Genomic DNA, 16,635 nt, shown 5'->3' with positions numbered 1-16,635 from the left:
ATTTTGAAAGAAATAAAGATTTCTCCTCTACAATGTAAGCATCTCCAAAGGGCTTCTTGAGAAATTATAGTGAACACATACATTCATACATACACATATATGTTTACTGTGTATATATATTTATTATATATGTATATAATATATATGTATTTATGTGCAGTATCAATTAGATGTTTTTCCTTTCTTACCCTTCAAAGATGTTGGGTGGTATATCCCAAAGAAGAAAAACTGCCCAGCTGGATGCAGTCAGAAAGTGTGGGCTCAGGTTTGTTTTTGGTTTCTGGCTGAGCAACTTTAATGAGATTTCTTAATTTTTCAGAGTCCCCTTTTATCAAGGTACTGTGAGGACAGTAACATGCCCCTCCAATTGGCACAGGATTGTTGGGAGGTTCAAATGTGATAACATATGGAAAGAACCATAAACTGTGAAGTACTGTATGAATGTAAGCTATTTTCGATCCCTTCTGCATCACCCATGTCTCCCGAAGTGATCTGGAGTTTCAGGTTAGCACCCTGGACTTAGGACTGTCAAAAGTAGATGCAACTTGGATAAATTCACTTCCCATATAGAACTGAATTCTTAGGACACCATAACGCTCTTCCGTCTAAAATGCTAATGGCCTCTTGTGTGCCACTAACACTGGAAAAGGAAGATGTACATGAATTGTACCTTAAAAGCATGGGGAACAGAGACAAATGGAATAGCATACAGTTGACTAGATATTTATGATAAATGAATTTATTACCCTATGAGGCCTGTACATATTTGTAGACTTTCCTGATTAGAGGACCTTTATGTATACGTGCTCGACCCTTCTGTCTCTTCTAGGCTAGAATGGGAGTTTTTAGAGGCTAACAAATGAACTTTGAGATTTGTTTGTGTGGTACATTTAAAATTACTGCAAGTAATCAGATGCATAAGACATCTCTATAGCAAAGAAATGTATCCATTTCCAAAACTTGACAGTTGACTTTTTTTATATTATGACAGGAAAGTGCCAAAAGATTTTTGAAATGAAAGTTAAAAGAGTTGATCTTCTCCAGTAATGCGTAAGTGGAATTTTATGGTTAGTGCATACAACATGAAAGTTCAATTAGATATTTTCAGGGGAAAAAAAATCTCAGTCTGAAGATAAATCTTAGAATTTGGAAGTTACTTCTTTTTCACTGTGAGTTTTTCCTAATTTCTGCATGGCCTTATGCCAGTTCTTTTAGAAAACTTGAACAGTGCCAATTTCTTAATGTGTGGATTTTAAAACCTGTGTTCATTGTGTACTAAAAGTGGCAGCAGCAAGAATTTAGAGCAAGGGTTGGAGAGTTTTCAATAGCTGAGAGCCTATAACTTTGAATATTAAGCTGTATTTTAATCATAATATCATTATAGATAGTATAGTTGTATTTTGAATGAATATTGTTTTAAAGGCACTTAAAAATTTTTTTACTTTTTAAAAACTTTAAAAAATATTTTATTTATTCATGAGCGACACACAGGGAGAGGCAGAGACATAGGCAGAGGGAGAAGCAGGCTCACTTGTGGTGAGCTCGATGCAGGACTCGATCCCAGGACCGCAGGATCATGACCTGAGCCAAAGGCAGATGCTCAACCACTGAGCCATCCAGATGCCCCTAAAGGCACTTTAAATACGGGCACCCTTTGTCTTCCTACTTATTTCTGACTCTTTGAAGCAACGCAGTGTTTTATTCAAAGACCACACTGGCTCCAACTTAAGGATGTCTTTGGTTGGTTGGGTGAGGATGAGGAGCCCTTTGTGGGAGTTAGAGATAGATTCACAAATGTGTTAATAGCTCTGGTTGGGAGGGATAGCCAATGGTTTCTTTTTTTCAGAAGTGTCTGTTCATTCATTTGATCTTTTTATTTTATTTACATTTTAGTTTTTTATTTAAATTCAATTTAGTTAACATATACTGTATAATAATATTAGTTTCAGGGGTAAAATTTAGGAATTCATCAATTGCATATAACACCCAGTGCTCATTATCATGTGCCTCCTTAATGCCCATCACCCAGTTACCGTATCCCCCCAACCACCTACCCTCCAGCAACCCTTAGTGTGTTCCCTAGAGTTAAGAGTCTTTTATGGTTTGCCTCCCTCCTGTTTTCATCTTGTTTTATTTTTTTCTTCCCTTATCCCTATGTTCATCTGTTTTGTATCTTAAATTCCATATGAGTGAAATCATATGGTATTTGTCTTTCTCTGATTGAGTTATTTCCCTTATAGCATAATACCCTCTAGTTCATCTACGTTGCTGCAAATGGCAAGATTTCATTCTTTTTGATGGCTGAGTAATATTCCTCTGTGTGTGTGCGTGCGTGTGTGTGTGTGTGTACACACACCACATCTTCTTTATTCATCTGTTGATGGACATCTGGGCTCTTTCCATATTTTGGCTATTTTGGACATTGCTGCTGTAAACATTGGGGTGCATGTGCCTCTTCAAATGACTGTTTGTATCCTTTGGATAAATACCTAGTAGTGCAATTGCTGAGTTGTAGGGTACTTCTATTTTTAACTTTTTGAAGAACCTCCATAGTGTTTTCCAGAGTGGCTGCACCAGCTTGCATTCTCACCAACAGTGTAAGAGGGTTCCCCTTTCTCCACATCCTTGCCAACTTCTGTCATTTCCTGATTTGTTCATCGTACCCATTCTTTTTTTTTTTTTAATCGTAGCCATTCTGACAGGTGTGAGGTGGTATCTCATTATGGTTTTGATTTGTATTTCTCTGATGACGAGTGATGTTGAGCCTTTTTTCATGTGTCTGTTGGCCAATTGTATGTCTTCTTTAGAGAAATGTCTGTTCATGTTTTCTGCCCATTTCTTGATTGGATTATTTGTTTTTTGGATGTTGAGTTTAATAAATTCTTTTTTTTTAGTATTTTATTGAAATTCAACTTGCCAACATGAGTTTGGTAAGTTCTTTATAGATTTTGGATACTAGCCCTTTGTCTGATAGGTCATTTGCAAAAATATCTTCTCCCATTCCATATGTTGCCTTTTGGTTTTGTTGACTGTTTCCTTTGCCGTGCAAAAGCTTTTTATCTTGATGAAGTCCCAAAGTTTGTTTTTGCTTTTGTTTCCCTTGCCTCCAGAGACGTGTCTAGCAAGAAGTTGCTGTAGCCGAGGTCAAAGAGGTTGCTGCCTGTGTTCCAGTCTAGGATTTTGATGGATTCCGGTCTCACATTTAGGTGTTTCATCCATTTTGAATCTATTTTTGTGTATGGTGTAAGAAAGTGGTCCATTTTTCATTCTTCTGCCTGTGGCTGTCCAATTTTCCCAACACCATTTGTTGAAGAGACTTTTTTCCATTGGACATTCTTGCCTGCTTTTTCAGTAGAGTTGAGGGCCCATTTCTGGGTTCTCTGTTCTGTCGTATTGATCTATGTGTCTTTATTGTGCCATTACCATACTGTCTTGATGATCACAACTTTGTAATACAGCTTGAATTTTGACTAGTCTTTTAAAATAGGATATATGAAAATAGTAAAGGTTTCTTTTTCTTTTCTCCCCCATCCCATAGACGTCAGTACTTGTGAAATAACAGAATGTTTTTCTTTGTGCTTGCTGAAATGAATCTCCTCTCCCATTAGAGGTGCTGATTCATGTGTTGTGTTATGACATGGGTAAAACTGGCAATTGAGTAAGTAAGCACCAAGTGATACTAGGACTCCAACAAGTTTCCTGAATCCTCTATTGATGGCTTACCTCACTTGGCAAATATTGACCCTGAGCCTGTTTGTGGAGTCACATCATTTGGGAGCACTGTTAGAAGTTGCTGTGTATAGTCTAAATATTGACTTTTCTTGTTTTTGTGCTGTATTTTTGCAGAGATTTTCATTATGAATCTGGATTATCACCAGCTGAATTGAGCCTTACACAGCCACTTTTTTTCTAGAAAAATTGTGAAGTTTTTTTTTTCCTTGAGGAAGAAAAATCTGTGAATAGATGAGATGAGATTGGAGACAGTTGCAGTTGGTGTTCTTTGTACCCAAAGTGGTTTCTTAGGAAATGAAACCTGGGTTTAGATAGACTTTGCTTTGACAAAATAGCTCTTCCTCTTAGAAAATGTAGATTTTTTAGTTACTTGAAAAAGCGTTTGAAAGATAATTCTTGAGGTAAGTTGTTCCCCTCTGATTTTTTTCCTCCCTGTATTCCCTTAACTCAGAAAAGATTGAACGGATCTTGGGGTGCCATTCCGAAAGAGAAAGAGGAGACATGCATAGGAGTTTAGGTAAGCAGCGGTAAATTTCTGTCTGAATGAGGAAGTTCTAGATGAATTTGAGACGTGGTAGATTATGTGTCATGTGTGTTATAAGTCTGTGACGCCAGTTCAGCGCAACCAGATGACTCAAAACGTGCTTGAAGGAACAGTAATCTCACTCTTTGGCCTTGAAGTTTCCTTCCTGTTTATCAGACACGTTTATTCTTTTTTGCATGAATTTAACAAAAACTGGCGACTGTTTTTAAAGAGTAGAATGTGAAACAGTTGCAGATGAAAGGTAGTTGCTTTGCTGACCTAATTCTGTGGTGAGTTCTGCCCTCCAAAGATAAAATAGAAGTTGGTTTTATGTAAGCCTAAGATAATGTTAATCTTGAAGATAGCCTCATTTTCTTCCCTTATCTCTTTAGATCACAGTTCGTTTGTCGTGAATGAGAAAGAACTGGGAGATATCACTTACTGTACCACAGAATTACAGAATGGAGTTTCTCACAAAATAGTTCTATATTTATCATAGTTGGAGGACCATTTTTCTATTTGTAGGTTAAAGTCTGAACTCTTAAAATACTGACTTCATGACCCATTTACTATGAAACAGACATTGAAATGATTGTGGTGACTATTGTAAAATAAAAGTATAAGCGCTCCCAAATTCAGACATCCAAATGAATGCCCATCCAGGTGATCATTTTAAGAGGACAGATTTAATTATCCTGGCAATACATTTCTCCCTAGACATGGTGTCACTGAGCAGTAGATTTATTCGAAAAATATCTTCATCAAAATATTTCAGCCTCTCTTCATTTGGAGTTATCTTCATACTTTGTGACAGATACTTTATACACTGGAGTCAGCCACTTTTGTTCTTTGCATATTAAAGAATGAATCAATGTATGTTATAAAAACTTTAGGAAATACAGAAGACACTAAATAATTGCTCTTAATTCCACCATCTTTATAGATAGCCACTGTTAACATCTTTTCAGACTTGTTTGTGGGTATACTTACACATATCCTCAGTTTCACATTTTCAGAAAACTTACAGTCCCCTACCCTTTAAACAATGCCATTTCCTAATCTGCTTTTCTCACTTGTATTTCAAATGTACAGAGACTGTTTTTCTTACAGGCTTAAAATTGGATCTGAAAGCATTTAGAAATGGAAGCCATATGATCATATATCAAAACTAGATTCCCTTTATTACTTTGTTGTATAAATAGTTGCAAGAAATTCTGGCTCCCTATTTGATCTATCCAGGTTACTACTTTGAAGAGAAAAAACTTTTTTTGAGGGGGTGTACTATTTATTTTTCTCTCTGGCTGCATTCACTTTTTTTTTTTACCATCTTAACCATTTTTTTAGTTTCACTTTTTTGTATTGAAGTAAAAAACCCCACATATAACAAAAAATTTACCATCTTAGCCATTTTGAAGTATACAGTTCAGTAGTGCTAAATATATTCAAATTGATGCATAATAATCTCCAGAATTTTTTATCTTGGGACACTGAAACTCTCTATCCATTAAACTGCTCCCCATTTCTTCCCCCCTTAACCCCCAGGTAACCCCCATTTCACTTTCTGTTCCTATGAATTTGACTACTTTAGATGCCTTGTGAAATGAACTCATACAGTACTTGTCTTTTGTGACTGGTTTATTTTGTTTGGCATAATGTCCTTGACAGACAGGTTGCTTCCACTTTTTGGCTATTGTGAATAATGCTTCTGTGAACGTGAATATATCCTCAAGACCCTGCTTTCAGTTTTTTGGGATACATATCCAGACATGGAATTGCCAGGTCGTGTGATAATTCTATTTTTAATTTTTTGAGGAACCTCCACACTGTTTTCCTTAGATGTTGCACCATTTCACAATCCCACCTGCAGTGCACAAGGAATCCACTGTCTCTATAATATACCCTTGCTAACACTTGCTATTTTCTGTTTTTTTGATAGTAGCCATCCTAAGGCATATGAGGCGAGAAAATACCTATTTTTAAAAAATAGTGTCTAAGTAATACTGAATCAACTTTTTGTTTAAAGTCAGAACAGTACAGTGAAGATAATTTTCAGGTTCCCGTTGTCTGTATCCCTCTAGCCCCCTTCTCAGAGAAAGAAAAGCCTCTATTACCAGTTGGCATGTGGCCTCCAGATGAGTAATGTAGGTACTGTACTGAACGATCATTATGACAGGAAGGCATAGTTTTTTTGATATTTCACAAATATGGACTCATTTATCTTTATTTTTGATTCAGTGTACAATACATTACTAAGGGCAGCAGTATAGCCAGACTTGGGCAAAATTGTTGATTGTTTTCATCATTTTGTTTGACCCTAAATTCTTTCATATAGTTTTTTTTTTTTTAAAGATTTTATTTATTTATTCATGAGAGACACAGAGAGAGAGAGAGAGGCAGAGGCAGAGGGAGAAGCAGGCTCCATGCAGGGAGCCTGACGTGGGACTCGATCCCAGGCCTCCAGGATCACGCCCTGGACCAAAGGCGGCACTAAACCGCTGAGCCACCTGGGCTGCCCACATGTAGTTTATTTTTCATTTTATGTCCTCTTTTTTTTTTTTTTTTTTTGGGAACAAGAATATCCTCAAAAGTATTGTCAGTTTCCATAGATCTTTTTTTTAAAATCCATTTCAGATTTTTCTCTCTTAAATAACTAAAAAGAATCATATGTAAAACATTTTTAAATTTTATTTAAAATATTTTATTTTTTTATTTGACAGAGCACAAATACAAGCAGGGGGAGTGGCAGAGGGAGAGGGAGAAGCAGACTTCCCGCTGAGCAGGGAGCCCAACATGGGGCTCAATTCCAGGACCCTGGGATCATGACCCTGGCCAAAGACAGATGCTTAACTGACTGAGCCACCCTGGTCCCACCCCCCCCCCCCCCCCGCCAATTTTGTTTTTAATGGAAAATGCTTTCAAATGGAAATTATTACAGGAAAGGTTGACCGAAGATCAAAGAACCAGTATAACATTTGGAGGAAAAATATATAATTATGCCTCATTTCCTATAAATAGGAGAATATCTAATTTTAAATGACATTTACTATAAAAATGTCCCCACATGCACTTATTTTCCACAGTGACAGATATAAAAATGGTCTTGTATAATAACTTTGGAAACAGCTGCGCATTTTAATGTACAGATTATATGACCACTAAGTTATATAATAGCTAAAATGCAATAATTTAGGCATTAAGTTTATTTATGCAGCTTTTGATACCAAATAATTTTGAGTATGTTATCATCCAAACCTGTCTGGCCTTGATATTAAAAGGAAACTTCTTGATTAAGAATGTTTGGTATTATTAAAGCAGCAGCCATGGTTTATGATTCTGTATTTGCTGTGTTTAGAGATTGTACCTACTCATGGGTATAGCTGAAGAGTGTGGTGTTTCAAAAAATCATCCTGGGCAGCCCGGGTGGCTCAGCGGTTTAGCGCCACCTTCAGCCCAGGGCATGATCCTGGAGTCCCGGGATCAAGTCCCGCGTCGGGCTCCCTGCATGGGGCCTGCTTCTCCCTCTGCCTGTGTCTCTGCCTCTCTCTCTCTCTCTCTCTCTCTCATGAATAAATAAATAAATAAAATCTTTAAGAAAAAACAACAAAAAACCATCCTCCTGTTCCAAACCTTTGGTTTCTCTTGTTACTGCTCTTTACAGAGGCCAGTCCTAGTGACACTTAAGTCTTAACATCAGTCTGTTGGGTGGCTGCCAAGAGAAAGAAATGCGTAAACTTTCGATTGTTGATTTTGCCTTCTCCCTGCAGCTGTTTGCCAGCATTTCCAGTTGTGGCTCATTATTCTCTTCTCTGTGTTACTCTGGTCCTCTGTGGGTTAGCGCCCTCATCACAGCAGTGTAATTATTTGTCCACTTTTTTAGACGATGGAAGCAGCAACCACATCTTACGGTCTTTGAAGTCCATTTTCATGGTTTCATCAAAGAGTTGCTTTGATGTTGTCCTTTGTGTGGCTTGTAGGGCCATGAAATGAGGGAGGGAAACTGAGAAAAACAGGGTTTTGGATAAAGGAAATTCATTATGAGGTGGCAATTGAAACACTTAGTGAGGAAGCCCACAGGGAGTTCCACACACAAGCCTGCGGCTTAGGGAGAGGCTGGGGTTGGGAATACTGATTTGGGCATCAGTAGTGTAGGGTGGAAGTCAAAGGCTTAGATTTTAATGAAACTGCTCTAGAGTGAGAAGGGGAGAGGGTTAAGGACTACTCTGACTCACCAACTCTGAAGAAAGGGCAGAGGAAGAGAAGGCCCAAAAGGAGAGGGAAAGAGGGCCCTATAAAGCATGTACAATGGAGCTAGAGTACAATCTTGGCAATGGAAGCAAGAGAGAGTATGAAGATGTTGGAGGGGTCACCAGTTTCAGGGTTCAGCCAGGATGCCAGATGTCCATTGGAGTTTAGCAATTGGTAGGCCATGGGTGGCCTTGGGAAGAATGATTTTAGGTATCTTGAGTAGTGAAGGGAGGAAAGAATGAAGTAAAGAAAGCAAGTAAGAATCCATTTTTCTAACTTTGTGTTGAGATCTCACATACAGAAAAGTGCCCAGATCACAAATGAATTTTTACAAACCTACCATACTAGCATAACTAGTACTCTATAACCCCTCATGGTCCTTCTTGTCACTCAGCTTGCATCCACTTTTTTTTAATAGTCACTTATTTAAATGATCTCTACATCCAGTGTAGGGCTCAAACTCAAAACAGCAAGATCAAGAGTCACGTGCCCTTTCTGCTGGGCACCCACCCAGGTGCCCCAAGGATATTCACTCTTCTCCCTCCTAACCATAGTCTATTTTTAATTTATCAGTGAAGGGAGATAGAAGGATGGGATGGTAGAATGAGAATTAGGGGTGGAGAGCATTGATTGTGTTGTGTTTACGATGGGAAAGATTTTCTTGGATGTAAATAAATCCCATAACTTCTCTAGTAGTGGGTGTCCAGTCACTGTTTTATTTTTTATGTTTAGGGCAATTTTCATTTCATACTTTCATATGTTTTTAAAGGTAACTATGTTTGAGTGCTTATACAAACCTAAGCTGAATAACTGTTTCCCAAGCATCTGCTTGTGGAATACTGGTTTTCTAAACTTGGCTGATAGTGGGAATAGGTTCTTGGGTCCCCTTATAGATTTACTGAATCAGATACCATGGGAGGAATATTTGGAATCTCTGTTCCTTAAAACAAAACAAAACTCCCCAGGTGATTCTAAAACCTCTTGTGTATGCAGGTTTGCAAAGTGAGGCTTAGATTTTATCCACAAGGAAACTATATATTTTAAATGAAAGGCCTAATAAGATAATAGATCTTTAACTTGGGGAGAATAAAGGGTCACCCTACTTAAAAATGAGAGAAACTATATACTGGGTTCTCCATAAAGTTCAAAACAAAACAAAACAAGTTGTCAGGGTTTAAACCCTGCCGTTCATGAACATCCTTGAGTAATTCTGAAAATGGCTTATTTAGCCTGAGATTTTTGTCTTGAAGGCAATTTTACTGGCATACAATCAGAAAGTGGTCCTGGAGCTACAGAGTCTAGGGCAGTGTTTATTTGCAAAACAAGGACAGGTTAGCCTTCTGGGTACCCATTATGAGCTGAGTGTTTATGACCTCACTAGATTCATATCTTGATTAACTGTGTCCAAGAATCTCCTTTGCTGCTGGAGCAGAAGGCTGAACTCCATCTCAGGCCCGAGTTGTGTTGTGTGTGTGTTTTTTAATTATGACCTGAGTCCTTTTGAGTAAACTCATTAGCTTCCTGGAAACTCTGTAAGGGCAAGGACCATGTCTCCCTAAATGTGTCATATTTAGCACTGAGCCCGACATGGAAGTAGGTCTACAAAAAATACTTGTTTTTGAAATAAAATTGCAGTTGACCTCTTCTAATTGTATTGTCATATGTAACCCTGCTTCCCCAGCCAGATTTGTTTTGCTCTTGCCAGTCCCTGATGACCTTCACTGCAGAGAGTAAGGAGCAGAAATCCTTGAAGACACTGCTGGCCTACACCATTTACAAAATGCCTTGTTAGAGCCCCATCCTACCACCTGCCAATCCTAGTGCTCAGTTTACACTGATGATTAAACCCTCTGTGGGCTATGTAAAAATAGATGTTGAAAGGCAAAGAATCCAAATGTCTGAGGTTGAGAATATACCTTAAGGGAAAGGTTAGGATACCTCACTGGGGAATAGAATCAGACGGAAAGAAGGCTTAGCCACATGAGCCAGGGAACTCAAAGCCTAGGGGTCACCAACTCACCTTTAAATTGATTTTAGTTTTCTCTATGACTGAGGGTCTCATACCACTATATGCAAAACCTCAGACAAGTCAACACATTGGAGTCCTTACTTTGACACCCCCAGCGATCTGTGTTCCAGAAGAGGCATCTAGTAGCTGAAGGATACATTTCAGAGGATAGGCTGGATCTGAAGCAGTAAAGCTGTTGAATCTAGTTATTCTGTAGCTGTAGTTTAGCCCCTCATTGAAGATGCAGTTCTCAACAGAGTGGGCTCGACTTCGGTCTATCAAGCCAATCTCATTGAATCTGAACTAGAGCATGTCTAATCAGCTCTTGGAAGGTGCATATGTACCCATTTTCTGAGCCAAGCCATCTGTCCTGGGTAGAGTGTGAACCTCGCAAACAATGATTCTCAAGGACTGTCACGTGGGGCAGGGAGTGCTACAGCCCAGAGGTTCTAGCCTCTCACCAGAAAAGGTCCAGGGGAGATCTCACTTCCCAGGAGGTATTTTCAGTCTGGTTGTAACATAATAGGTCAAGACCCTTCATGGAAAGAGAATGCCTCTGTGTTCTAGGCTCACACAAGGCAACCCAACAGTAGTGAACAGGACAGCCCTCACATCAAAAAATAATCCAGCCCAAAGTGTTAATATTGTTGAGAATGAGAATCCCTGAAGTAAATTATGTTCTCTCTGCAGGGAGAATTGTGGTTCTAGAGAGTGTTAATCTGTAGATCTCCCAAGTCTCCTGTTGTGAGGTTTGTTTATTTTTTATTTGTTGAGGGTCTTTTTTTTTTTTTTTTTTTTTTTTTTTTTTTTTTTTTTTTTTAAATTTTTATTTATTTATGATAGTCACACAGAGAGAAAGAGAGAGAGGCAGAGACACAGGCAGATGGAGAAGCAGGCTCCACGCACCAGGAGCCCGACGTGGGATTCGATCCCGGGTCTCCAGGATCGCGCCCTGGGCCAAAGGCAGGCGCCAAACCGCTGCGCCACCCAGGGATCCCATGTTGAGGGTCTTCAGGAAGCTGAAAGGGCAACTGCAGGAGGAGCCTTTCTTGGGTGCTCCTGCCCTTGTGGCCACAGTTCTTGCTGTGGGATGAAAGTGGGGGTGGCTTTGAATGGTGTGGAAGACTGGCAGGAGAAGAGGAAGAAAACAACTTGAGCAATGAAGGGCCAGGCTTTGCTTAATATTACAATTAGGAAAGTGGATGAGAGGGAAAAATAAAAGTAATCAGGAGTCCAATAAAATGTTACATTTAAAAAGTCAATAAGTTGAGATTGAAAAGAAAAGATGAAAGGGAGTGAAAATAATCACTAAGAACAGAAAGGTGGAAATCTGAATTAAAACAACAGAAGGCTATGAGATGAAAAATGAAATATATGAGCGGTAGATAGGATTAAGGATTGAAAGTAGGACTTGAGAATTTAAAATGCCAGCATAAAGCATTATATCAAAGAAGGATGGAGGCAGAGGACAGAATGAACTCCAATGCTTGGGGGCTCCAGTGCTGGATAAGGAGTGGGAAAGGTTAAGACGCCAGCTCTTGCCAATGAAGAAGAGAGTGAAAATCCAGAGTGGGGCCAGCTGGCTCAGTGGAAAGTCCCCAGTTCAAGGCAGTGTTGTTGGTAGGTTGTGGACAGACCCAGGGGGCAGAGAGCACTGAGTTGGCACCTCCACGTACTAGCAGCCTAGTAGGCCCTCTCCTCGGGTGCCTGGAGTGGCCACACTGTCTGCAGTAGCTGGTTAACCTTGACTCTACAGAAACAAGAAAAATTTGTAGCAATATTGCCTTGAAACTAAGTCCTTTCAAGATGAACATGTACTACTTCAGGGTATGTTAATTATTTTTAAACCAGTTAAAGTCATAGCCACTCTTTTTAAAATAGCTTCTAGCTCTTTATTTGCTTCTGAAACAGGAATTGCCCTTTTGTGTGTAACTCCTGGCATACATTTCAACAGACATTTTTGTCATGTTTTATTTAGCATTATATGTTTTGTGAGCATTATGGCATTTCACACTGTAGGCACTGCAGATCTCAGTAATATGATTTCCATGATGCTAAAGCATGCCTACAGAGTTAAAACAAATCAGCCACTCATTTATTTTCCATCTCTGTTCCATTCATTCATGCAGGTAGTAAATGGTTACAGAACATTTCTTATGTGCTATGCACAGTCAGGATCACAAGTGAGATAGTGAGATGTGACACAGTAGTGAAAGGTCTTCCCATCTGGTAGGGAGAACTTGATATCCATAAATAGAAATAAGAAAAGAAAAGAAAAATGCAATATATCTCCCTGCTCTTAGGCAGTTGTACAGAAGGACAAAGCAAGTATAGGACATTCCAGGCAGAGCAAGCAGCATGTACAAACCCATGAAGCTGGGCAATAGCATGGGAGAGATCTATGGAGTTGGTGTGTTGTGGGAGAAGCCAGAGCTGCAGAGATAAGGTGGAAGAAGGTGGTTGGAGTTGCCTCAGAATGGGCCTTCTTTGGCCCACATAAGTAGAAAATAAATAACAAAGACTCTCAAATAAGGGTAGAAGATAATCAGTTTGTAGTTCAGAAACCTCATTCTTTTACATTGTGGTGGTTCGAGTCATCAGAGGGCCAGGTGAGCAGTTAGAATGCGCTAGAAACAATCCAAGAAAGAAATGAGGGCCCAAGGGAAGATTGTACAGGAGGGGATAAAGTGGAGAGAGTGAATTGAGATTGTGTAACAGAATTAACAAGACTTAATGACCAATGAGACAAGGTGGTGATGAATGTGACCTCAGAGTTTCTGACTGGGTTGTCTGGTTGGATGGTGCCACCATGCCTGAGAGGAAGTAGAGGAAGAAGGGCCAGGTCTGGGGTAAAGACGTTAGATGGTCAAGTGCTGTGTAAAGGTAGGGGATTATTATTGAAAAAAAGTTTCTGACTTGATTCCATAGCACACACCCACCCATCAGGCCAAATGTGGATTTGGAGACACAGACAAGATCCTGATGAGTTGATTTTGGACATGGCTTGTAGAAAAGTAGAAATGTCCAAGAGTATGGGATAAGTGAAGGTCAGGAGGGAGCTCTGGGCTGGGGTTGCATATCTGGGAGGCACTGGCTTCAGGTTGCAGCTCCTGGGTGTGAGTGACCCAGTAGGGGAGAGCAAGGCACAAAAAGATACTCAGGGAACTTAGATTGTGGGAGACCAGCTCTGTGTGGGAATGGAAAGGGAAAGCTTGCAAAAGTTTGATTATTAGAATTACAGAAATAATCTTCACTGTGTTCAGTGAATCACTAAAAAGAAACCTCATCCATTGTTGGTTGGTGGGGGAGAGTGTGTATGTGTGTGTGTGTGAGAGAGAGAGATCGAGACTATTTTATAATTTTAAAATCATTCCATAGCATTTCTCTTATTTTTAAAAGGGCACACATGTGTATATGTGTGTTCAAGTATCTTCTGTTTTACTTGACAAGCTAAGTAGAAAAACTTGGGAACTACTTACTGTCTTAGAAATTTAGGTGAAGGTGACCTGAAATTTTAAGTCCACAACTATATACTTTTTAGTTTCTGACTTCCATAAAACTTCAGGAATGCATCTGTTTCTCATAAACCATAATAAGCCTTCCAGGGCAGAAGTCGCTGAGGTTATAAATGTGCTCACGTTATGCACATCCAGTTTATTGCACTGACACAAGGCTTAAGATTACTTCTGTGTTTCAGGTAATTCGGAGGTCTGTGGGGCCAGCCAGCCTGAGTCTGCTCACCTTTAAAGTGTATGCGTCACCTAAAAGGGACTCACCTCACAAAACTTCTGTGAAGGTTAATGAGGTAACATGCCGTTCATGTTGTGATATATTTTGAACATCTGCTTATTAGTTACTATACGAAGTATACAAATTGTATGTCAGGAGACAAGATAGTTTAGAAGACACTTAAAAAGAGGAAATATATTTGCTTAGTTTTTCTTCATGGGAAGCTACTAAGATGTAGCTTTTTCAACAAATAAACTTTAATTAATGATGTTAGCTAAAGGCATACTTAAATATTTCCTAGATTTTTTTTGTGGGAAGTCTGCTCATTACCTCTAAGTGATTTGCCTCATTCCAAGACTGCTTTCAAGCCAAGAAAACATTTGCATTTTCCCTCTCTAAGAAATTAAACACCTGGGTATGTTCTTCTTCTTGGCCAGATTAGAGGCTCATAAGGAGATGCTTAATAAATACTAAATAAATAAAGCAGGAAATCTTCTCTCCATTGTTTACATTCTTTTTGTCTGTACTTCCCACTGATTATTTTGGATATTTGCTTTCTTTTGACTTAAAGTAGACAAAAGACCTACCTTCGATCATGGACCAGGTTACTTGAATGGTGTTGACATAAGGCTAATATGAGTTTCTCTTTTGCCCTTTATACTCTTCTTCTCAGACCTTGGAGCAATGTGTTTTTTTGTGGGCAAAGAAGGCAGCCAGTAGTGACTGAACAATTTCTTCTCTGGGTGGAGAACAAACTTGCTATCCTGCTTGGATTAGCACCAGACTAATCATTTAAACTCAATTTTTTTTTTACATCCCCTCACCACTTTAGTAGAATCCTTTTTCCAGACTGAATCTAAGGTGAAATACCAAATGCCAGTATATAAAATGGAGAAAGGGGGGCTGCTTTCTCTGCTACTACAGGAGTGGGAGGAGGGCAGGACCCCTCATAGTCCTGTCCTCTTGGACTTGTCCATATTGATAAACCAGGTACAAAGATCCTCGGACGTAAGTTCAGGGTGCACGAAACCGTTAGAGTCACTGCAGTTCGTGAATTATTAGAGATAATGATGCTTACAAATTTGACAATTGATTACATTATCTCGTGACTATATCTACTTTTTAATTTTTCTTTGTTTTGTTTTTAACATATACAGCTTTCACTCTACTCGGTTCCTGAGGGTCAATCTAAATATGTGGAGGAGCCAAGGACCCAGCTTGAAGAAAGCATTTCACATCTCCGACATTATTGCGAGCCATATACGAGTTGGTGTCAGGTACAGCTGTTCTAAAAGTAGAGTGACACATTTCTGTTTTAGAGTCAGTAGTGAAAAGTCTGTATTGGCTGCGTGTTTTCAGAAAAAGGCATGATAGTGGGCACCAGCTTAAGAGTGCCTGACTTGCAGTGTCATCAGTGCCATTTCTGAGGGGAACAGAGAGCCCCAGCTTCCTGGTAGTGGCTGTTGTCATAGCTGCAGAGAGAATTTCCCTTACCAGGCACCTACCAAGGTGTGGTACCTTGACTAGAGAGTGGACTGTGACTATCTTGTTGGTCGCAGCTATGAAAGCATGATTGTTTCCCAGGAGAGGACTTGGGGCTAGAAGTCAAGTATAAGGAAAAAGATATAATGTAAGCATTTATATCAAAATTGGAAAGTTTTTCTCCTCCCAGAGAGTCTACACATCAGAACCATTTTAACAGGAACAGTTACAGAACATTTTGAATACTGTAATAGAGTAGATAACTAGAAAAGTGTGGGATTATGTATTTGAGTACTGAACTATTTGTCCCAGTGACCAAAGAGCTATGTATACAGATGGGCTTCTGTCACTGCTCAGGTTTTAGATCAGGCCCTGGTTATTATGTTCATGGAAGCATTTCTGCAATTTTTAACACCTGAAATGGAAGTTTACAGTCTACAGAATGCTTTTGTGGGCTTTGATACATAAAGTATTTGCCATACTTGATCTTGGTTTCAAAAATTGATGGCAGATTAGTAAAAATCATGTAGATGTGTGTGACATGGTCTAGCTATACTTTGCTTGAGATTTACAAACTGAATTTTCATCCAGAACTTGTCTTAAAATTTTTAATTTCAATGTCTCTGCCAGTGCTGAACTTCCTGTCACCAATTTAGAAGAAAATAGTAAGCATAGACTCTGTCAACAATATAAATTAGGCCAGTATACTTAAGTATCATAACCATATTCTTGAGTTACAAATATCTAAAAATATCTTTATCTTTTACATAGTGTGTTGTAAAAAGCTTAGACTTTATTGTCTCATTCTAGAAGATTTTTAAACCATCTGCTGGTTAAGATAAGGTCGGCAAATTTGTGCAAACATGTGTCATGTAGGTATGACTGCTATTATTTTGTGGGTTTTTTTTTTTTTTTG

The 16,635-nt window shown here is 39.0% G+C and overlaps 1 protein-coding gene across 12 annotated transcripts in view; it reads left to right on the top strand.

The window, feature by feature from the left end:
* The window catches only part of APOO (apolipoprotein O), a 62,482-nt gene that overhangs the window by 6,473 nt on the left and 39,374 nt on the right, over window positions 1-16,635 (top strand). For 7 of the 12 annotated variants that reach the window (XR_007409481.1, XR_007409479.1, XR_007409478.1 and 4 more), the window contains exons 2-3: window positions 14,206-14,313; window positions 15,395-15,503. Coding sequence is in view for 4 of the 12 variants with exons in the window: in XM_049107725.1 (XP_048963682.1) it covers window positions 14,206-14,313; window positions 15,395-15,503 (217 nt within the window). In the remaining 8 variants the exon portion in view is untranslated. Of the gene's footprint in view, window positions 1-14,205; window positions 14,314-15,394; window positions 15,515-16,635 lie in introns of all 12 variants that reach the window. The other 5 variants (XR_007409484.1, XR_007409482.1, XR_007409480.1 and 2 more) reach the window with 1 other exon arrangement.

This window comes from Canis lupus, chromosome X (assembly GCF_003254725.2).
Source record: "Canis lupus dingo isolate Sandy chromosome X, ASM325472v2, whole genome shotgun sequence".
Lineage (NCBI taxonomy): Eukaryota > Metazoa > Chordata > Mammalia > Carnivora > Canidae > Canis > Canis lupus.
This window is presented reverse-complemented; position numbering and strand designations above follow the sequence as displayed.